Source organism: Salmo salar, chromosome ssa23 (genome assembly GCF_905237065.1).
Source record: "Salmo salar chromosome ssa23, Ssal_v3.1, whole genome shotgun sequence".
Classification (NCBI taxonomy): Eukaryota; Metazoa; Chordata; class Actinopteri; order Salmoniformes; family Salmonidae; genus Salmo; species Salmo salar.
The window spans coordinates 43,721,947-43,744,962 of NC_059464.1; the positions used below are offsets into that span (position 1 = coordinate 43,721,947).

Below are 23,016 nucleotides of genomic sequence, written 5' to 3' on the forward strand. Positions count from 1 at the left end.
GTCAACTCAGGGATTCGATCCAGCAACCTTGCGGTTACTTGCCCAACTCTCTAACCACTAGGCTACCTGCCGCCCCAGGGGATGTGAGGCATTTTGGTTAAATTGTGACTGAGCTACAAATAATTAATAGTTCTTTATGATGCAAGGCAATCTGTAGTTCAGTCAGTCGGCAATCACATAGGGCGGAGCACAATTGGCCCAGCATCGTCCGGGTTAGGGTGTGGCCGGTGTAGGCCATCCTTGTAAATAACAATGTTCTTAACAGACTTGCCTAGAAACATTTAAAAACTGATGTTTTATTTTTTTTTTTTTTTAAATCACCTGCAATGTTGAAATGCAAACATATCTAAAATGATACCAAGAAGCACATTTGACACATTAAAAAAAAAAAAAAGTGTATTTTTTCCTTTATTACGTTCATCAATATTTTACAAGCAAAAGAACTTAATAAAGGCCCAAATTAAATATCACACATTATACGAGGCAAAGACAAAGTACAAGGTTCCCAGAGAGTCCCAGAGAGACAACAGCAGCCCAGAGAGTCCCAGAGACAACAGCAGCCCAGAGAAAACTAGAGGAAAATAAAAAATTCTGTTAAACAGGCCTGGACATGTGTAAGCAATATTGCTGCATTTCCACCAGGCCTATCTAAGGGTAATATACACAATGGAGCATCACCATACTGCTTACACCTATCCAATCTTCTCAGATCTATACATTTAGTCTTCAATGGGTGAAGGACTATCTTTGGGCAAATTGACAGCAAATAAATATAACACATTTTCAGTGCGGCTCTTCAGACCTAGTTTGTTTTATGCTCTGACTATCTAGCTTTTATTTCAGTGATGATCAGCGAGCTGGACACAGTAAAAATAATAATTATAATTTCTACACCAGTTTCAATTCGGTTTTAGTTATTTTAAAGCATATTGAGTTTGTCCCCCCCCCCCCCCAAATACAAATATTATTTAAAATGACAAACAAAACGTGTGCCGATTAGACCCTCCGCGGGCTGAATGTTTGACACCCCTGGCCTAGTCCTGTAGGGGTTCATTTGGGATTCAGGGTATAAAGACTGTTATAAACTGGGTGGTTCGAATGCTGATTGGCTGACAGCCAGTATATCAGACCGTATACCACGGGTATGACAAAACATTTTCTATTTATTTTTGCTCCAATTATGTTGGTAACCAGTTTATAATAGCAATAAGGCACCTTGGGGGTTTGTGGTGTATGGCCAATATACCACACCCCCTCGGCCCTTATTGCTTAGACAGTGCATGTCCATTGGATACCTACCCATCTATACTTAGTCCATGCCAAGCTCTTCAGGTGTAGAGATACCAAGCTCATCTAGTGTTGGTCGCAGCTCCTGAATTAAGTATGGGTAGATTTTTTTGTGGGGGCCAGATTTGTCCTGGGGAAAGAACATAAACCAACTGCTTTAAGAAAAATGACAGGGAAGATGTGTGGCAAAACATGATATATAAAGAGGTGCTGCAGCTTTTATGTTTTGCTTATTTCGGAGCAGAATGATTACAAAAAATATATATAAAAAATAAATAAAAATGTCCAGAGTAAAAATACAGAAAGGGGATAGACTAGTGACTAGGCCAGTCAAAGGGGTCATGCTGAAACATTGCCATTCAACAGGTGTTCTTCTAGCACTGATCGTTATCATTTTAAATGTTCAGAGGAGCATCCTCCAACTCACCTTGACAGCCTCCAGGATACGGATGGCACTAGCCAGGTCATTTAACCTGCGGCAGGCTCGGAGGGCTGCTTCCAGGATCTTAGGCTCAGGCACCAGGTCGTACCCAATCAGCGTGTTCATCCCTGGACAAACAACGTCAGGTTAGTTACCACACAGCATGATGGAAAAGGTCTACTTTTAACAACAGTTGCTTATTTAAAACTAATGACGGCAAGTCACTTGGTCTGTGAGACTCCAAAAGGATAGATTTGTTTACTCAAATCATTCCTTTAAAGAAATATTACTCATCTAGGGTGCTGGTTCTGGCATACTACCATTACCCCCGGGGAAGACTCAGGGCAGAGGAAAATATGATTGGGGTTCAGTAACCAGAACAGGTTGAGCATAGGGCTGGCATGGTGACCATCTTACCACCACATCGGCAGTCACATGTCATGACCGTTGAGTCATGGCAACAAGGCTTCTTCAAAATGCTCGGATGTCGCTGATGGTCATTCACAGCCTACAAAAATGTGCTAATGGCCTGGTACTCAGTGCTCTATTGTCCCTCTTATCTCTGACATCAATGCTAATGCGATCGAAAAACAAATTAAAACACAGAGCCCTGGCATTGAGTTGGAGCGTAATAGGAACACCTGTTCAGCGAGAGCCAGCTCCTCACTGCTGGTTGATGATTTAAAATAACTTTCTATTAAAGCCATGTTGTACAACTTTTCTATAGGCTACGCATTTCAGTGAGAAAGTTGATGATCTTTTTAATACAGGCCATTTCAGCGTTCTATAGGCAAGGCCTATTTATTTATTTATCAACTTTGCTAATATTAATATCGCGTCGCTTCACGACAAGAGTAGCGTACCTGGCTGGCATGAAAATGAACTGCATGAAGGGAGTCCTCTATCTGCTATTCAAGTGCATACCTGTATTTTAGAAAAATGTTCCATCCCGAGAATAAATCATTTTACTCCTGGGTAACCCAGGAGTTCCCACCAAAACCATAAGTGTCATTCAAAACTATATAAATATGTCTGGATTTGATTATAGATTTGATATAAAATTCAAGCCTGATGCTACATATAGCTAGCTACATCTAGGGGCTTTTACTGTATATTTTTCTGTCGTTGTGTAATGTGCAGTAGCCTTTATCATATGTATTGGATAACGGCGCAATCATTTGGGCTTCCTTGAGCTCATTAAATGTATTTATTTGTATTTTTATGTAGTACTCCTAAAATGTATGGCTCGTTAGGCGCCTAACGAGCCATACATTAAATACATTTTAGGAGTACTACATAAAAAAATAAATAAAATACATTTAATGAGCTCAAGGAAGCCCAAATGATTGCGCCGTTATCCAATACATATGATAAAGGCTACTGCACATTACACAACGACAGAAAAATATACAGTAAAAGCCCATAGCTGTAGCTAGCTATATGCTCTCTTGGGTAAATCAATGAAACTAGTTCCAGTAGGCTAATCTTTTTTAGTGGGAACTGTATTACTATACTGTATTATACAGACTGGAATCATTTAAACCATGATAAAGCAAGTAGAAGCTAGCGAATTTGATTTTACATTTTGAAAAAAATAGGGCCTATTTGTATAACTTCTTATGGATGGTGGCAGTATTGAGTCGCTTGGATGACTGACGTGCCCAGAGTAAACTGCCTCCTACTCACTCCCAGAAACTAAGAAATCCATATTATTAGTAGATTTGGATAGAAAACACTCGGAAGTTTCTAAAACTGTTTGAATGATGTCTGAGTATAACAGAACTCATATGGCAGGCAAAAACCTGAGAAAAAAATCCAACCAGGGAGTGATTTGAAGTTTTTCTATCTAATCCCTGTTCAAACTACAGTGTCTGTGGGGTCATTTTGCACTTCCTAAGGCTTCCATTGGCTGTCAACAGCCTATAGAAACTTGTTTAATGCGTCTCCTGTTACTGGGCAGAGAATAGGAGCTCAGTCAATGAGTGGACTGCCTGGGAGCAGTGAGTTGTTTACTGCGCGGGCACGTTTGGCACGCCGCTCATTCTTTTTCTTCTGTAATGAATACGCTATCGTATGGTTGGAATATTATCTACGTTTTATGTTCAAAAGACCCTAAGGATTGATTGTAAACATCGTTTCACATGTTTCTACGAATGGTAATGGAACTATTTGGCTTTTTGTCTGTTATTTTACGCTCACGCGTTATGCCTTTGGATAGTGATCTGAACGCACGAACAAAACGGAGGTATTTGGATATAAATATGGAGTATTTCGAACAAAAAGAACATTTCTTGTGGAAGTAGGAGTCCTGGTAGTGCATTCCGACCAAGATCAGCAAAGGTAAGGGAAAATGTATAATACTAATTCTTTGTTTAGTTGACTCCAGAACTTGGCGGGTAACTGTATAGCTTGCTTTGATGGCTGAGCTGTGTACTCAGAATATTGAAAAATATGCTTTTGCCGAAAAGCTATTTTAAAATCTGACACAGCGGTTGCATTAAGGAGTAGTATATCTATAATTCTTTCTATAACTGTTGTACATTTTATCAATGTTTATGATGAGTATTTTTGTAAATTGATGTGCTCATTCACATCATAAACCCCATTTTACGCGCCAATGTAAAATGGGGTTTATGGATATAAATAAGAACAAAACATACATGTATTTTGTAACATTGAGTCCTGGGAGTGTCATCTGATGAAGATCATCAAAGGTTAGTAATTAATTTTAGCTGACTTTCTGGTTTTTGTGACACCTCTCCTTGCTTGGAAAATGGCTGTGTGGTTTTTCTTGTTTAGGTGCTGTCCTAACATAATCTAATGTTTTGCTTTCGCCGTAAAGCCTTTTTGAAATTGGACACTGTGGTTAGATTAAGGAGAATCTTATCTTTAAAATGTATGTTTGAGAAATTTTAATTATGAGATTTTTGTTGTTTTGAATTTGCCGCCGTGCACTTTCACTGGCTGTCGTCATATCGATCCCACTAACGGGATTCAAGCCATAAGAAGATAATTAGTAGGCTGACATGTTTACAGTGCATTCGGAAAGTAATCAGACGCCTTGACTTTTTACCCATATTGTTACATTACAGCCTTATTCTAAAATAAATTACATGCATTTCCCCCCCCTCTGTCTACACACAATACCCCCTAAATGACAAATCGAAAACAGGTTTAGAAATGTTTGCCCATTAATAAAAACTAAACAGACATATTTTATTTACTTAAGCATTCAGACCCTTTGCTATGAGACTCGAAATTGAGCTCAAGTGCATCCTGTTTCAATTGATCATCCTTGAGATATTTCTACAACTAGGAGTCCACCTGTGGTAAATTCAATTGATTAGACAATTTGGAAAGGCACACACCTGTCTATACAAGGTCCCACAGTTGACAGTGCATGTCAGAGCAAAAACCAAGCCACGAGGTCGAAGGAATTGTCCGTAGAGCACAGAGACAGGATTGTGTCGAGGCACAGATCTGGGGAAGGGTACCAACATTTCTGCAGCATCGAAGGTCCCCAAGAACACAGTGGCCTCCATCATTCTTAAATGGAAATTTGGAACCACCAAGACTCTTCCTAGAGCTGGCCGCCTGGCCAAACTGAGCAATCGGGAGAGAAGGGTCTTGGTCAGGGAGGTGACCAAGAACCCGATGGGCACTCTGACAGAGCTCCAGAGTTCCTCTGTGGAGATGGGAGAACATTTCAGAAGGACAACCATCTCTGCAGCACTCTACCCATCAGGACTTAATAGTAGTGGCCAGACAGAAGCCACACTTCAGTAAAAGGCTATGACAGCCCGCTTGGAATTTGCCGAAAGGCACCTAAAGGACTCTCAGACCATGAAACAAGATTCTCTGGTCTGATGAAACCAAGATGAACTATTTGGCCTGAATGCCAAGCATCACGCCTGGAGGAAACCTGGCACCATCCCTACGATGAAGCATGGTGGTGAAAGCATCATGCTGTAGGGATGTTTTCAGCGGCAGCGACTGGGAGACTAGTGTAGGATCGAGGGAAAGATGAATGGAGCAAGGTACAGAGAGATCCTTGATGAAAACCTCCAGAGCACTAAGGACCTCAGACTGGGGCAAGTCTCTGAATGTCCTTGAGTGGCCCAGCCAGAGCCTGGACTTGAACCCGATCAAACATCTCTGGAGACCTGAAAATAGCTGTGCAGCGAAGCTCCTCATCCAACTTGACAGAGCTTGAGAGTATCTGCAGAGAAGAAACTGGGAAAAACTCCAAATACAGGTGTGCCAAGCATGTAGTGTTATACCCAAGAAGACTCCAGGCTGTAATCGCTGCTTCAACAAAGTACTGAGTAAAGGGTCTGAATACTTATGTAAATGTATTATAAGTTTGTTAATAAATTAGCAAAAACGTCCAAAACAATTTTTTTTTTAATAAAAAATTCTGGTTATATGTAAATACCAAATTAAAAATGGAGAATAGTCTGATGGTGAGAATAATATCAAGTCCTTGTCACATTATGAATGAGAGACTGATTGTGTGTAGCCTGACCAATTAACTGAGCAGAGGTCATGCCTTTCATGCAACTTTTTTCAAAACATATTTAGTTGCATGTCATGCAGCCTTAGAATGTATTAGAAACCAAAACATATAGCCTAAGGTCTGTATCACAACTAAAGTTGCATATAAAAAATTAACTTTAAAATAAAGCACCTGTTTCAAATAATAATTTTGTTAACCGTTCAACTCCTCCGGAAATCATTTGGTGAAAATATATTTTATATTTTATTTCAGCCACGTTCAATTGTATTAGTCTTACTATAAAATAATCATAAGCAAATCTTGTCTGCTAAATGAATTAGTGTAGCCTACAGCCAATGGCATAACCAGATCAGGGCCCAACATAAGGACGACTCAGAAAACGGTATTCTGTTCTTCTGAAATAGACATTTTCACAATGCGTTTTTTTAAACCTTTCTTTAGTATGTCGGTCTGTAATAAAGCCCTTTTGTGGGGAAAAGCATATTCTGATTGGCTGAGCCTGGCTCCCCAGTGGGTGGGCCTATGCCCTCCCAGGCCCATCCATGGCTGTGCCCCTGCCCAGTCACGTGAAATCCATACATTAGGGCCTAATTCATTTATTTCAATTGACTGAACCTTATATGAACTGTAATTAAGCCAAATATTTTATATTGGTGGATTTTTATTTTTGTTCAGTATAAATTGATTTATTCGACTTTCAATTGTAGATGTTCCAAAGGTCCGCATCAGTGGCTTGCAGGCTATTTTTGTTAATTAACGGTCAATTACCATGAGACCAGCAGTTATTTGCATGACAGTTACCGGCTGACAAAATGCCATGACTGCCACAACCCTAGTTGAGAACTACTGATATCTAGTCAACTGTAAATCTCTCTCATTCATTCATTCATACATTCATACATATATATAAATAAAACACATACATACACTGTAAATCTCTCATATACACACCTCTCTTCCAAGTAATCAATGCAGCTGTGCACTATGCTCCTCATCATAATCGTAGGGCTGACCATGTGATTTCCTCGCCACTCACCTTTCCTCAGCTCCCATGCATCAATATCTGCCTTGTTAAAATAGGTTACCCAGCGGGCATCAAACTCCTCGTCCGATTCCAGCTTCCCACCATGGGAGTAACACCTCTGGGCCAGGGGAGCTGCAGGAAAAGATACATGGATTATTAAATAAAATGTCATCAGCACCTGTCTTATACCACCATGGATTTTGGGAGTCAGCCCCCCCCCCCTTTTCTTTGGGGAATAGAGAGCCTATAGTCTGACTAGAGCATCACCTCAGACTCTAGTCAGGGCCACAGAGCACTTTCATTATTCAGATCCCAGTTCAAAACATGGGAGGGGCTGAGTATCCATTGCAAAAACACTTTGGCTGCTCAGCTACTCGCTGTTTATTATCTATGCATAGTCACTTTACCCCTACCTACATGTACAAATTACCTCAACTTAACTGTACCCCCGCGCATTAACTCGGTACTCCCTGTATATCATTATAGTTATTTTATTGTTACTTTATTTGGTAGATATTTTCTTAACTCTATTTCTTGAACTGCATTGTTGGTTAAGGGCTTGTAAGTAAGCATTTCATGGTAAGATCTACACTGGTTGTAATTTGGCGCATATAACTAAAAAAAATTTTTTAACTACTCTAAACTCCGATAAAACGCGAACATTTTGTGAAATAATTTGTCTTATACTTGATGAGGTTGAAGCACTTCTGACACCATGTTATGATTTTAGACAGATATGACTTTACAAGCAGAGCGCTCTGCTTCAAAATGATCCATTTAGTGATAACCAAGCCCTGCCCGTACCCAAGTTATTGATGGGGATTTTTATTTTATTTTAAACAGGCCCTACCCAGCCCTAACCTGATGTATAATGTCAGGTAGCAGAGCCATCACTAGTAAAGTGTATTTAGCTACATCTACTAGGGCTGTAGATGTAAATAAGTAAAAACTGACATTTTTCCCATCAATTGGTATTTTGACCAATCACATCAGATCTTTCTGCAAGCTGATCAAAAGACCAATTAGTGAAAAAGATCAGAATAGGGCTGCTTGTGTAAATCCAGCCCTAGAGTACTTGGAAAGGTTGTGGAGTCCAGTTGGATTGTTGCCAGTGTACTTGCATGACCTAGCTAGATGGCAGTCATGGCACCATTACCACTTAAACTGTTCACAGTCCAACAGGACATTCAGGGTGAGGGAATGGAAGCCAGGTTTGACGGCGCAGTAAATTATAGCCTGACGACTGACTAAATTCTTCCGCCGCTCTGTCGTTCATCATTTGTGGTGATGAGGGGTGTTGTACAAAGTAATCAGCAATTGGATCGTCTAACCAATCAGAGTATCAAAGCCAATTATTCTGGTCCAACCAATCGGTTTCTGGACCAATCCGACAGCCCCAAATGTGGGAGCTTTCAGTGAAAGGTCAGGGAGGTACCCAGACTCATTGTGGAGAATATAATAACATCTGTTGGGCATGGTGTAGCGTTTATCCGGAGCTAGGGTAGCCAGGCAAAGTAGGTTATGCTTTCTAAGACCCAAACATATTCCAATATATGTTGAGAAAATATAGCTAACAAGTTATGCCAGTAATGGCATTTGCTATGGCTTGAGCTATGCAGTGCACTGCAGCACATAGCTCTAGAAAACCCTTGTTAATTTAACAATAGGGGTTTCATGGGTTAGCGTCGCTGTGTTAACGTTTAAAGTCAATAATCTTACTTGATAAATGGTTTTCAAACCATATACTGATATGCCCCTTATCTTTCATATCAGCGAGAAATAGTCTAAAAAAACACTTACATTTGCTCACATTGTATATAGACATATTTTTCTACTGTATGTTTGTTTTACTCCACGTGTAACTCTGTGTTGTTGTATGTGTCGAACTGCTTTGCTTTATCTTGACCAGGTCGCAATTGTAAATGAGAACTTGTTCTCAACTTGCCTACCTGGTTAAATAAAGGTTAAATTTAAAAAAATGTAAAACAATACTGTAGCAGCTTTGCACATATCCATAAAGTGAGTGCCTCCAGTTGAAGTGAACGACACTTCCTCCCCAGTTAATAAGGCGTCTGCATGCTTCCCAGCCGAAACAGTTGGTACATTTGACTTCGGTAAGGGGTTTTTCGGCTGTCCGGGCACAAATGATCGAGGCAAACGGAAGTACGGAGCCGAAGTCTACACCCCTTCATCGGTGATTGGTCAACAGTTGGGCTTCTTCAATAAAATTATTTGTTATTCAACGAGAGACTACTAGTTTATGACCATTTTCTCATTGAGAAATACTGCAACTAAGATATCTGCAAAAACAAATTATTGACCGATTTCAGTTCTTAGATGAATTCGGAATATTGAGGAAGTGGATACTGGCTTCAAATTTCTGAATGGACAAACAGTACTATTGGCGAAGGTATTTTAAGGGAGTAATATACACGGTTAGCTAAAGTCGGCTAGGCACCAGCCAAACCGGTGTTTGGAGCACGCTAGCTAGCACAGGTAGGCGCCCAGGTTCAGAACGAACTTCAGGGATCTTAAAATACCCCTGGCCATAATATACCATCATCAGTAGGCACCAAAGCAGTGAGCGTCTATTAATGGGTTATGCAGCATGCACTATTAACCAGCAGTTCTGAGCAGTAACGTTAGTTAGCCGAGCTGGTTTGCTAGCTAGAGTTGCTGCCTGTTAGTACTAGCCCTTCCTTTATAAGCACAATCTAGCATCTCGAGTTGAACAACCATTCCAGTCTATATGCACGTAAAGTAGTTAACTAGAACCTTTAACTAGCTAGACATGGCTGGCAAGACATCTGCTATCCAGTGCTAATTCGCTAGTTAGCATTAGACAAATACAGGCCATGGTTATGGCATTAGCTAGTTAACTTGCTAGCTAGTTACAGGCCTAAGCCTCACTCAAGCAGTCGGTCATTGCAAGGACATCAATAAAAACAAAGCCACTTGAATATTACAAAGCGCTTTTAAACATTACTTGTTTTAAGGATTGAAGTGATATAGCTCATCTAACACGTCTACCACTTGTAGTTAACCGAAAACGTGTATTTTGTCGTTATCAATCCGCAACTGATTGTGCTAGTAACAACATGCTAACGTTAGCTAGCCAGCCAATAACGACTGCCGACAGTGATTTCCGCATGAACGTCGCAAACTACGAAATTAGGTGATAACACAATAATACCTGTACGTCCGAGCTGCGGCCGTGTCAAACTCCGGGCACCGGACACTGAAAGTCGGACGGCGGCTCGAAACATGATGCAGGGACAGTCAGCTAACGTTACGGAGAAGCAGATATTGATGGGATCAGACTTTGACTCAAGGATGTTAGCTAGTAGCTCAATACCAAGCTCCCACGGCGCATGTGCAAGGTTATAAACGTAACTCCACTCACATTTGTAATACATAGTGCCTTCGGGAAGTATTCACACCCCTTGACTTTTTATTTTTTCCCCAACACTGGTTGTGTTACAGCCCGAATTTAAAGATTGATCAATTGATATTGTGCCACTGATCTACACAATAACCCACAATGTCAAAGGGGAATTTTGTTTAAATAATTTTAATTTGTAAAAATGTCTAAAGCTGAAAATGTTGAGTCAATAACTACTTGTAAGTGAGCGGATCAAGAGTAGCCAAGGGAGGTGATAGGTCAGAATGAGGATCCATCATTGTACAAAAACAATACTTGCAATTTATTAGAGATGCTGAATTTCAGGATACATGGCTTGTCACAGTTGTCCATAACAGCAACAGTCAGGAAAAGAAAATTCACAAAAATGACATAACTGTGTCTAAAGCACAGCCCCTCAATTGGGTTCCTGCTGCAGCTAAAACTTGGCCTAAATGCTAAACAGCATAACTAGGGATTACCCCTTTTCCAGTTCTAAACAAAGCCTAACTCTCCCCTTACTGGGACTAAAGAGAGTCTACAAGAACAGCCTAAAGCAGGGCTGCCCAACCCTCTTCCTGGAGATCTACAGTCCTGTTGGTTTTCAGTCCAACCCTGATTTAAAACACACCCGATTCTACTAATTAGCTGCTCAACAAGACCTTAACTAGCTGAATCAGATACATTTTTACATTTTAGTCATTTAGCAGACGCTCTTATCCAGAGCGACTTACAGTAGTGAATGCATACATTTCATACATTTTACTAAAAATTTATATTACTAAAAAACATTGCTGCCCTTTTTGGGGTTGATTTCATCCTCACGAGAGGCTGAGTTGGCTTCCTCGCTTTCCATTTTGGTGGAACTCTTACCGCCGCTACACTTCTCCAGCGTGGTTACAATTTGTGAAAGGCTGTCTAGGGTTGTGATTGGTGGGTAACCTCTGTGCATGTGTTGTCAAGCAATTGGGACATGATTCAACACTGGGCTGACAGAGAAGAGACAGTGAGATGCTGCATTTGTAAATCGTCACAACATTATAACAGAACCTCGATTCTTGCGATACAGGCATTTTCCATATCGCGCAAAACAAACTCGATTATATTGAAAAAACTCAATATAATCGCCCAGCTCTAATTGAAAGGGGATAGAATGTGGTAGGACCATCAGATAATTGGCATATACATTACTCTTACTGAATTTCCACGTGGGCGAGGATATTGGAAATTGAATAAAAGCCTATTGGATGATAACTTGTTTTTAACTAGGACAGAGGAATTTATAACTGAATTTTTCCCGACATAACATAGGTACAGCAAATCCGCTTATTGTATGGGACACTTTTAAATGTGCATTTAGAGGTCATGGAATTCAGTACTCATCTCTAAAACAAAAGCAAGTTAGGTCAAAGGAGTCCATACTTACAAAGGAAATAGAAGATCTAACAGAACAGATTGATAGCAATAAAAATTGTACCATAGAGGCTCAGAGTAAGTTAGAGGAAAAACCAAAAAAAATGGAGGAAAGATCGTAATTAATTTACCAGAATTATACACAATTATGACATAACATTGAAAGTTGTGCAATGTAACAGCAATATTTAGACTTAGGGTTGCCACCCGTTCGATAAAATACGGAACGATTCTGTATTTCACTCAAAAAGTAAGGAACTTGTCTGTCGGCCCTAGATTTTTGACGTACGGATTCCATGGCACATGGTTTATGAACTGATACGCAAAACGACGCCGGATTCAAAACGTAGAATTTTTCAATATCAATTATAATACGGAATTCCTGCAACCAACAGAACGTTATTTATATGGGGGATACAACCTTCCCAGCTCTGCAGATTTTGCTGCGAAGAGGCAGAAACATTAGATCATTTGTTTTGGTATTGTCCATATATAGCTTGTTTTTGGTCACAGGTCCAGGAATGGCTGAAGAATTGCAATATTTACCTGGAGCTAACCCTGCAGATAGCACTAATGGGCGATATAATACTTTTAGCAAAGAAAAATATTTTCAATTTACAATCTGTAGAAACAATGAGAATGGAAAGTTTCAGAGCTTCTGTGAAACATCACAGCACAGTTGAAAAACATGGCAAATAGAAATCCAATATGGATAGTGTTAAGAGATAGATGGGAGGGGTTGAATGAAGCTGAAGGTTGGGACTAATAACAACAAGATAACTAATGTGTACTGTGCCCGTAAAACGTATATAGGTTAGGAAATTGTTTGGCAAAAGGAAATCAAACCGGATGGACATCATAAATATATGGGAGAGGTTGAGGGTAGAGGAAGGACAAGAGTTAAAAACAAACAAAATAAAACTATTGTAAAATAGACTGTCCATAAAATGCATATAGTATGTATAAGCTGGAGGTAAAGGCCTAAAGCATTGTTGTTGACTAGTTTGCTCCAATTGGGGGAGGGTAGGTAGGGTAATATAGAAAATATATATTTTTTAAAGGTGTGTGTGTGTGTATATATATATAAATAAATAAAAAAAGAAACGTCCTCTCACTGTCACCTGTGTTAATTTTCAGCAAATTTAAAATGTGCAAATATTTTCATGAACATAAGATTCAACAACTGAGAAAACCTGAACAAGTTCCACAGACATGTGACTAACAGAAATGGAATGATGTGTCCCTGAACAAAGGTGGGGTCAAAATCAAAAGTAACAGTAAGTATCTGGTGTGGCCACCAGCTGCATTAAGTACTAAGTACTGCAGTGCATCCTCCTCATGGACTGCACCAGATTTGCCAGTTCTTGCTGTGAGATGTTACCCCACTCTTCCACCTGCAAGTTCCCGAACATTTCTGGGTGGAATGGCCCTAGCCCTCACCCCCCGATCCAACAGGTCCTAGACGTGCTCAATGTGGTTGAGATCCGGGCTCTGGTGCACTTCACAAAATATATGGCATCATGAGAAAGGAAAATGTAGATATATTGAAGCAACATCTCAAGACATCAGTCAGGAAGGTGATGCTTGGTCGCAAATAGGTCTTCCAAATTGACAATGACCCCAAGCATACTTCCAAAGTTGTGGCAAAATGGCTTAAGGACAACAAAGTCAAGGTATTGGAGTGGCCATCACAAAGCCCTGACCTCAATCCCATAGAACATTTGTGGGCAGAACTGAAAAAGCATGTGTGAGCAAGGAGGCCTACAAACCTGACTCAGTTACACCAGCTCTGTCAGGAGGAATGGGCCAAATTTCACCCAACTTATTATGGGAAGCTTGTGGAAGGATACCCTAAACATTTGACCCAGGTTAAACAATTTAAAGGCAATACACTCAATTAGTATTTGGTAGCATGCAACCTTTTGACCCATTGGGAATGTGATGAAAGATATTTAAAAAAATTAAATAAATCAGTCTCTCTACTATTAAATCAGGATATTTTCTGCCTGCAGGCTGTAATGTTTTTATTTGTTGGCTTTAATGTAGGCTATTTTTACATAGATGGCAATATAAGTTATTTTAGGTTTGAATCATTTTCATTTGGATCTAATTTTGATTAAACACTACCAGGGGCGGAAATCCCGGGGGGGACGGGGGGGACATGACCCCCCCATCCTGGGAAAAATATGATTTGTCCCCCCCAATATATCACTGAAACATAACTATGCAATTTAAATAATATTAATAATACGCAACGAAAGCAATTGTGCAGATTATAGACACTTAATAGCGCATTTTTAAGTTTCAAAAGATTGCAACCCCCCCACCCTTGCCTCACAATGGTTTGGTCCACTGCCAGTTCCTTAGCTTGCTCCGTAACAGAGAGGTCGTATCTACTGTCTGAAAGGCACTCAATGCACGTAACTGACGTGAGGTTAATCCAGTCAATCGCGCACACACACTAGCAGAATATGCAGAGCTAGCGCGCAAATATTAACTATTAAGCTAGCTAGTACCTATTCCATTTATGTGGCGTCGTCAAAAATGGAATCAGCATGCAGATGATGTAAGTTAGTGCTTCAAAGTCCCTGTGATAAGGTTAGCGATAAACTGAAATCCAAACTGAACAGAACTACACTCTCTTCTACCATTGTCTTAAATATATTTAATGGTCTCGTTGCAAAAGCTAAATTGTCGCAAGTGAACTTTTATTTATTTATTTTATTTCACCTTTATTTAACCCGGGTAGCAAAGATTATAGCAAACACCACTGAAACTGAATTGGTGCTCGCTAGCTTTGCAAATTCAGCTATTGTTGGAAGCCAGCCAATATGAAACAAACTATTAAAATTACAAAAGGTTGCAGCATATGTTGTGTAAATTGTGAACTCATACAGCTGTCAACTCTTGTCATTTTAATCCGTTTCACATTTGCTAGCTACCTTTTAGATCGAAGCCCAAATAGAATGATTGAAGATGATAGAAGCCCATCTCCTACTGTAAATAACCTACGCACTGTGTGTGTAGCCAGCCAGCCAGCCAGGTAGAAAAATGGCAGAAAAATAAAAGACGGACATCAGAGTATTTTTCAATACACCAAAACGCATAGTAAGAACCCTAGTAGCCTAATATCTCAAAGACTAGTTGATAAAATGTTCATAAGAAAGAAATTAAATTCTAATGGAAATGTTTCACAATGATATCATTAGGCAGAGCAGGCAACAGATGGCACATAGACAGCAGAGTTGGGGACAGATATGCAGGGACAGACTGGCAGAGACAGGGAGTCTCAGGTAAGTTTGTTGAGTCTTTGTTTGGCAACATTATGAAAGGTTCTCAATTTTTTTGACTTGTAAAATAGGAACATAATTGGAAAATGCCATGGATACCCCCACTCTCAACTTAAACTGGTGACTGAACTAAGATTTGTTAAAGGCAATGGTATTGCTGTTGTGATTAGTTGTGTAGTTTTGGGTACCGGTAGTTAGGAGTACGGCAAACACCTTATTTCTTTGGTTCCTCAATATACATTTACCATATTACAATGTAGGCTATGTTTTACAGCACTACTTTTGGTGTCCCCCTCAGGAATTGCTCTTGAGAAAATTTCATGTAATTGTCCCCTCCAAAGTTGATATCAGATTTTCGCCAATGAACACGACAATGATTTTGAGATACGAAGACGTCATTATAAAATAAACTGTTCCATGAAAATGTGCATATGAAAACCATAATTGGAACGCAGATCAGTGGAAATGGTAAGATACATTGGCATTCCATGTGAGAAAAAGTTGCCGACTACTCGTGTAGCTTATTACCAGCAACTTCAGGAGTGTAACGTTAGAAAGCCAGCAGGAGAAGGATGATTGGGTCAGGTTAAGGATTTTTTTTCTTCTGGTTATCTTGATCCCTGGCTCCCTCTTTTGAGTCATGTGTGTCTTATTTCATCACACAGTGCGCTTAAACCCTCAGACAAGCTCAATGCATATAGTTGAGTTTATTAAAGGTGTGTCTACATAAGGAAAAATACACCTTAGATTGGTCGAAAGAACAGACAACTTTCGGTCGACCAAGATCCAATTATTTTCCAGTGACAGCCCAACACTAAACATATTTTTTTTCTTCTCACCTTTATTTAACTAGGCAAGTCAGTTAAGAACAAATTCTTATTTACAATGACGGCCTACCCCAGCAAAACCTGGACGACGCTGGGCCAATTGTGCGACGCCCTATGGGACTCCCAATCACGGCCGGATGTGATACAGCCTGGATCGTAAAAGGGATACTTTGTGATTTTGGCAATTAGGCCATTTACAGTGGCAAGAAAAAGTATGTAAACCCTTTGGATTTCTGAAAGAAATTGTTCATGAAATTTGATCTGATCTTCATCTAGGTCACAACAACAGACAGTCTGCTTAAACTAATAACACATAAACAATTATACGTTTTCATGTCTTTATTAAATCACACAGTGTAAACACTTCCAGTGCAGAGTGGAAAAAGTATATGTGAACTCTTGGATTTAATAACTGGTTGACCCTCCTTTGGCAGCAATAACCTCAAGCAAACATTTTCTGTAGTTGCGGATCAGACCTGCACAACGGTCAGGAGGAATTTTTTGACCATTCCTCTATACAAAACAGTTTAGCAATATTCTTGGGATGTCTGGTGTGAATGGCTCTCAAGGTTATGCCACAGCATCTCAAATCGGGTTGAGGTCAGGACTACTGTGTTTTGGGTCATTGTCCTGTTGCATCACCCATCTGTCGAGCTTCAACTGGCGGACAGATATCAATACATTTTGCAGGAGAATGTTAGGATAAACATGGGAATTCATTTTTCCGTCGATGATAGCAAGCTGTCCAGGCCCTGGGGCAGCAAAGCAGACCAAACCATGATGTTCCCTCCACCATACTTTACAGTTGGGATGGGGTTTTAATGTTGGTGTGCTGTGCCTTTTTTCTCTCCACACATAGTATTGTGTGTTCCTTCCAAACAACTCAACTTTAGTTTAATCCGGCCACAGAATATTTTGCCAGTGGCACTGTAGAACATTCAGGTGCACTTTTGAAAACTTCAGATACACAGCAATGTTTTTTTTTTGAGAGCAGTGGCTTCTTCTGTGGTGTCCTCCCATGAACACCATTCTTGTTAAGTGTTTTACGAATCGTAGACTCGTCAACAGAGATGTTAGCATGTTCCAGAGATTTCTTTAAGTCTTTAGCTGACACTAGGATTCTTCTTAACCTCATTGAGCTTTTAGTCATACTTTTGTAACCCTTCCAAGCTTTATGCAAGTCAACAATTCTTAATCTTAGGTCTTCCGAGATCTCTTTTGTTTGAGGCATGGTTCACATCAGGCAATGCTTCTTGTGAATAGCAAACTCAGATTTTGTAAGTGTTTTTTATAGGGCAAGGCAGCTCTAACCAACATCTCCAATCTCGTCTCATTGATTAGACTCCAGGTTAGTTGACTCCTGACTCCAATTAGCTTTGAGAACTCATTAGCCTAGAGGTTCACATACTTTTTCCAACCTACACTGTGAATGTTTAAATTATGTAAATTATGTGTGTTATTTTAAGCACTCTAGGTTTGTCTATTGTTGTGACTTAGATGAAGATCAGATCAAATTTAACGACCAATTTATGCAGAAATCCAGGTAATTCCAAAGAGTTCACATACAGTGGCAAGAAAAAGTATCTACTACCCAAGTCAGAAAAACTCATACGCTATTAGGGTTGGACTGAAAACCTACAGGACAGAAGATCTCCAGGAAGAGGATTGGGCAGACCTGGCCTAAAGCAACTGTCTGTACATACAGGACACAACAAACTGCTATTGAGCACATTGTTAAAACCCTGAGCTGGATGAAAAGGACAGAATTTAACCCTTTTCTCCTCAACCCCAACCACACTTATTAACCAATGACAATAAGGATTTAATTAGAACAACTTTACTTTGCTAATTAGACCAGGTAACGCTATGCAGGGTTTCCCAAACTCTGTCATCAGGACCCCAAAGGGTGCAAGTTTTGCTTTTTGCCCCAGCACTACACAACTGATTCAAATAATCAACTAATCATCAAGCATTGATCATTTGAATCAGCATTGTAGTGTTAAGGCAAAAAACAACACATGCAACCTTTGGGGTCTTGAGGACCAAGTTTGGGAAACGCTGCACTATACTGTTTTACCCACTTCATGTATATACTGTATTCTATTCAAGGCCATCCTATTCAACTAATGCTGTACATGTACTATTCTATCCTACGTATTCTATAGATATACTACATGTTCTATCCACATACTGTCCATAATGTCTATACATCCCATCACACACACACATATATATATGCTCAAAAAAATAAAGGGAACACTAAAATAACACATCCTAGATCTGAATGAATGAAATAATCTTATTAAATACTTTTTTCTTTACATAGTTGAATGTGCTGACAACAAAATCACACAAAAATAATCAATGGAAATCCAATTTATCAACCCATGGAGGTCTGGATTTGGAGTCACACTCAAAATTAAAGTGGAAAACCACACTACAGGCTGATCCAACTTTGATGTAATGTCCTTAAAACAACTCAAAATGAGGCTCAGTAGTGTGTGTGGCCTCCACGTGCCTGTATGACCTCCCTACAACGCCTGGGCATGCTCCTGATGAGGTGGCGGATGGTCTCCTGAGGGATCTCCTCCCAGACCTGGACTAAAGCATCTGCCAACTCCTGGACAGTCTGTGGTGCAACGTGGCGTTGGTGGATGGAGCGAGACATGATGTCCCAGATGTGCTCAATTGGATTCAGGTCTGGGGAACAGGCGGGCCAGTCCATAGCATCAATGCCTTCCTCTTGCAGGAACTGCTGACACACTCCAGCCACATGAGGTCTAGCATTGTCTTGCATTAGGAGGAACCCAGGGCCAACCGCACCAGCATATGGTCTCACAACATTTACATTACATTTTAGTCATTTAGCAGACGCTCTTATCCAGAGCGACTTACAGTAGTGAATGCATACATTTCATACAATTTCATACATTTTTTTTTTGTCTGTGCTGGCACCCCGTGGGAATCGAACCCACAACCCAGACAAGGGGTCTGAGGGTCTCATCTCGGTACCTAATGGCAGTCAGGCTACCTCTGGCGAGCACATGGAGGGCTGTGCGGCCCCCCAAAGAAATGCCACCCCACACCATGACTGACCCACCGCCAAACCGGTCATGCTGGAGGATGTTGCAGGCAGCAGAACGTTCTCCACGGCGTCTCCAGAGTGTCACGTCTGTCACATGTGCTCAGTGTGAACCTGCTTTCATCTGTGAAGAGCACAGGGCACCAGTGGCGAATTTGCCAATCTTCTCTGGCAAATGCCAAACGTCCTGCACGGTGTTGGGCTGTAAGCACAACCCCCACCTGTGGACGTCGGGCCCTCATACCACCCTCATGGAGTCTGTTTCTGACCGTTTGAGCAGACACATGCACATTTGTGGCCTGCTGGAGGTCATTTTGCAGGGCTCTGGCAGTGCTCCTCCTGCTCCTCCTTGCCCAAAGGCGGAGGTAGCGGTCCTGCTGCTGGGTTGTTGCCCTCCTACGGCCTCCTCCACATCTCCTGATGTACTGGCCTGTCTCCTGGTAGCGCCTCCATGCTCTGGACACTACGCTGACAGACACAGCAAACCTTCTTGCCACAGCTCGCATTGATGTGCCATCCTGGATGAGCTGCACTACCTGAGCCACTTGTGTGAGTTGTAGACTCCGTCTCATGCTACCACTAGAGTGAAAGCACCGCCAGCATTCAAAAGTGACCAAAACATCAGCCAGGAAGCATAGATACTGAGAAGTGGTCTGTGGTTACCATCTGCAGAACCACTCCTTTATTGGGGGTGTCTTGCTAATTGCCTATAATTTCCACCTGTTGTCTATTCCATTTGCACAACAGCATGTGAAATTTATTGTCAATCAGTGTTGCTTCCTAAGTGGACAGTTTGATTTCACAGAAGTGTGATTGACTTGGATTTACATTGTGTTGTTTAAGTGTTCCCTTTATTTTTTTGAGCAGTATATATATATACACACACACACAGTGCCAGTCAAAAGTTTGGACACAACTTCTCATTTAAGGGTTTTTCTTTATTTTGACTATTTTCTACATTGTAGAAGACATCAAAACTATGAAATAATACATGTGGAATCATGTAGTAACCAAAAAAGTGTTAAACAAATCAAAATATATTTTATATTTGAGATTCTTCAAAGTAGCCCCCCTTTGCCTTGATGACAGCTTTGCACATTCTTGGCATTCTCTCAACCAGTTTCATGAGGTAGTCACCTGGAATGCATTTCAATTAACAGGCGTGCCTTGTTAAAAGTTAATTTATGGAAATGAATGCGTTTGAGCCAATCAGTTGTATTGTGACAAGGTAGGGTTGGTATACAGAAGATAGCCCTATTTAGTAAAAGACCAAGTCTATATTAGGTCAGGAACAGCTCAAATAAGCAAAGAGAAACGACAGTCCATCATTACTTTAAAACATGAAGGTAAGTCAATACGGAAAATTTCAATAACTTTTAAAGTTTCTTCAAGTGCAGTCGCAAAAACCATCAAGCGCTATGATGAAACAGGCTTTCAGGACCACCACAGGAAAGGAAGACCCAGAGTTACCTCTGCTGCAGAGAATACATTTGGGACACTTAGAAATGTCCTTGTTTTTGAAAGAAAAGCTAATTTTTTGTCCATTAAAATAACATCAAATTGATCAGAAATACAGTGTAGACATTGTTAATGTTGTAAACGACTATTGTAGCTAGAAACGGGGTATGTACATACGGTCACTGTGAGGATGACATCATCGATGCACATCGATTGATGAAGCCTGTGACTGATGTGTTGTACTCCTCAATGCCATCGGAGGAATCCCGGAACATATTCCAGTCTGTGTACCCAAATAATGCAGGGTTTCTGGTTCTAGCAAAATAGTCCTGTAACTTAGCATCTGCTTCCTCTGACTACTTTTTTATTGATCTAGTGTGAGGTCAAGCCCTGGTCAGGATGGAATATGAATTTTGTCAGATAGGGTAATTTGGGGCTTAAACCGAAGAGGTTGGTACCCTGGGTGCTGGTACCCAAAATCATGCAGGATTTCTGTTCTAGCAAAACAGTCCTGTAGCTTAGCATCTGCTTCCTCTGACCACTTTTTTTATTGATCTAGTCACTGGTGCTTCCTGCTTTAATTTTTCCTTGTAAGCAGGAATCAGGAGGATAGAATTATGGTCAGATTTGCCAAATGGAGGACGAGGGAGAGCTTTGTATGTGTCTCTGTGTGGAGTAAAGGTGGTCCAGAGTTCCTTTACCTCTGGTTGCACATTTAACATGCTGATAGAAATTTGGTAAAATGGATTTAAGTTTCCCTGCATTAAATTCCCCGGCTACTAGGAGTGCCGCCTCTGGGTGAGCGTTTTCTTGTTTGCTTATGGTGGAATACCATGCTGTCAGCCTCTGACTGTGGTGGTATGTAAACAGCTACAAAGAATGCAGATGAAAACTCTCTCGGTAGGTACTGTGAGATACTCTACCTCAGGTGAGCAGTAGCTCGAGACTTCCTTAGATGTCATGCACCAGCTGTTGTTTACAAAAATACACAGATCGCCACCCCTTGTCTTACCAGATGCCGCTGTTCTATCCTGCCGGTGCATCATATAACCAGCCACCTACCTGTATGTTGAGGTTGTCGTTGTTCAGCCACAACTCCATGAAGCATAAGATGTTACAGTTTTTAATGTCCTGTTGGTAGTTTAATCTTCCGCAGAACTCGTCGATTTTATTGTCCAAAGATTGCACGTTTGCTAGCAGAATGGAGAGAAGTGGGGGTTTATTTGATCGCCTAGAAATTCTCAGAAGGCAGCCCGACCTTTGGCCCCTCTTTCTCCGTGTCCTTTTCACGCAGATCACGGGGATTGGGGCCTGTTCCCGAGGAAGCAGTATATCATTCACGTCAGGCTCGTCAGACTCGTGAAAGGAAAAAGAGGATTCTGCCAGTCCGTGGTGAGTAATCGCAGTCCTGATGTCTAGAAGTTATTTTCGGTCATAAGAGACGGTAGTGGCAACATTATGTACAAAATAAGTAAAAAAATAAGTTATAAACAAACAAAAAAACACAATTGGGAGCACGTAAAACGTCTGCCATCTTCTCCAGCGTCATCTTACAAGGTGTTTAATAGTGTTTTATCAAAGACAATGTATTTTTTCAGTTTCTCTGTTGTGTCTAAAGGGAGTTTGTGTTTCACAATGACCAATCATAGTGTGGGAGTCGAGGGGAACACAATGCGGCCTTCCAGACAGGCTCTCTTGGCGCCAAAAGGTAGCAAACCTAACGTAGCAGGCGTAAAAGAAATGCCTGAAAATATATCTCCTATAAAAACAGCACTGTTTAACCAATCCAGTATATGTGGAGGAGGAGTTGAGATGGAGTGTCGCCTTGTTAACGTCCAAAATCGGAAGTCGCATCACAGGCTCACTTTCCATTTCCCCTGACAACCGGAACATCTGGTTGTTGGGGACTCGGCAGACGGTAACCAGAGACTTTGGTGAGATATATTTTTCCCTCCAGCTAGGGGAGCTCTTTCCCTGTCCCTCTACCCAGGGAGTGTATGTAGGTGTAGTGAATGGCTAAGCACATCACTAGTGCTTTTCTGAGACCTAGAAGTACTGTCACCCCAAGATCGAGAAAATGCTTTTGCTTTTCTGGGTCAGTGGTATTAACGGTGCTTCATGAGTATGTTGTGTTACGGTGTAGAGGGTTGTGAGTTCAAGCCCTGGTCAGGATGGAATTTCTACTTTGTCTTATAGGGTCATTTGGGGCTTGAACCCAAGTGGTTGGTACCCTGAGTGCTGGTACCCAAAATCATGCAGGGTTTCTGGTGGCTGATACCCAGGCTCGCGTTGGTCCAG

The 23,016-nt window shown here is 40.8% G+C and overlaps 1 protein-coding gene across 1 annotated transcript; it reads right to left on the bottom strand.

Annotated features, from left to right (window-relative positions):
* Nucleotides 1-395: 395 nt before the first annotated feature.
* Nucleotides 396-10,640, bottom strand: LOC106584709 (cytochrome c oxidase subunit 5A, mitochondrial). Its single transcript, XM_014170224.2, has 5 exons — nt 10,442-10,640; nt 7,261-7,380; nt 1,715-1,836; nt 1,300-1,417; nt 396-571 (listed from the first exon to the last, which is right to left on the bottom strand). The coding sequence occupies exons 1-4, from the start codon at nt 10,512-10,514 to the stop codon at nt 1,310-1,312; spliced, it is 423 nt and encodes a 140-aa protein (XP_014025699.1). The 5' UTR covers nt 10,515-10,640; the 3' UTR covers nt 396-571; nt 1,300-1,309.
* Between the last annotated feature and the right edge of the window lie 12,376 nt (nt 10,641-23,016).

Excerpts from the sequence above, each read along its gene's own strand:
- LOC106584709 (XM_014170224.2), bottom strand. The coding sequence starts at position 10,514 with ATGTTTCGAGCCGCCGTCCGACTTTCAGTGTCCGGTGCCCGGAGTTTG. Across the intron at positions 7,381-10,441 it reads GCCGCAGCTCGGACGTACAG|CTCCCCTGGCCCAGAGGTGT; the intron begins GTATTATTGTGT and ends CTTTTCCTGCAG. Across the intron at positions 1,837-7,260 it reads TGCATGGGAGCTGAGGAAAG|GGATGAACACGCTGATTGGG; the intron begins GTGAGTGGCGAG and ends TTGTTTGTCCAG.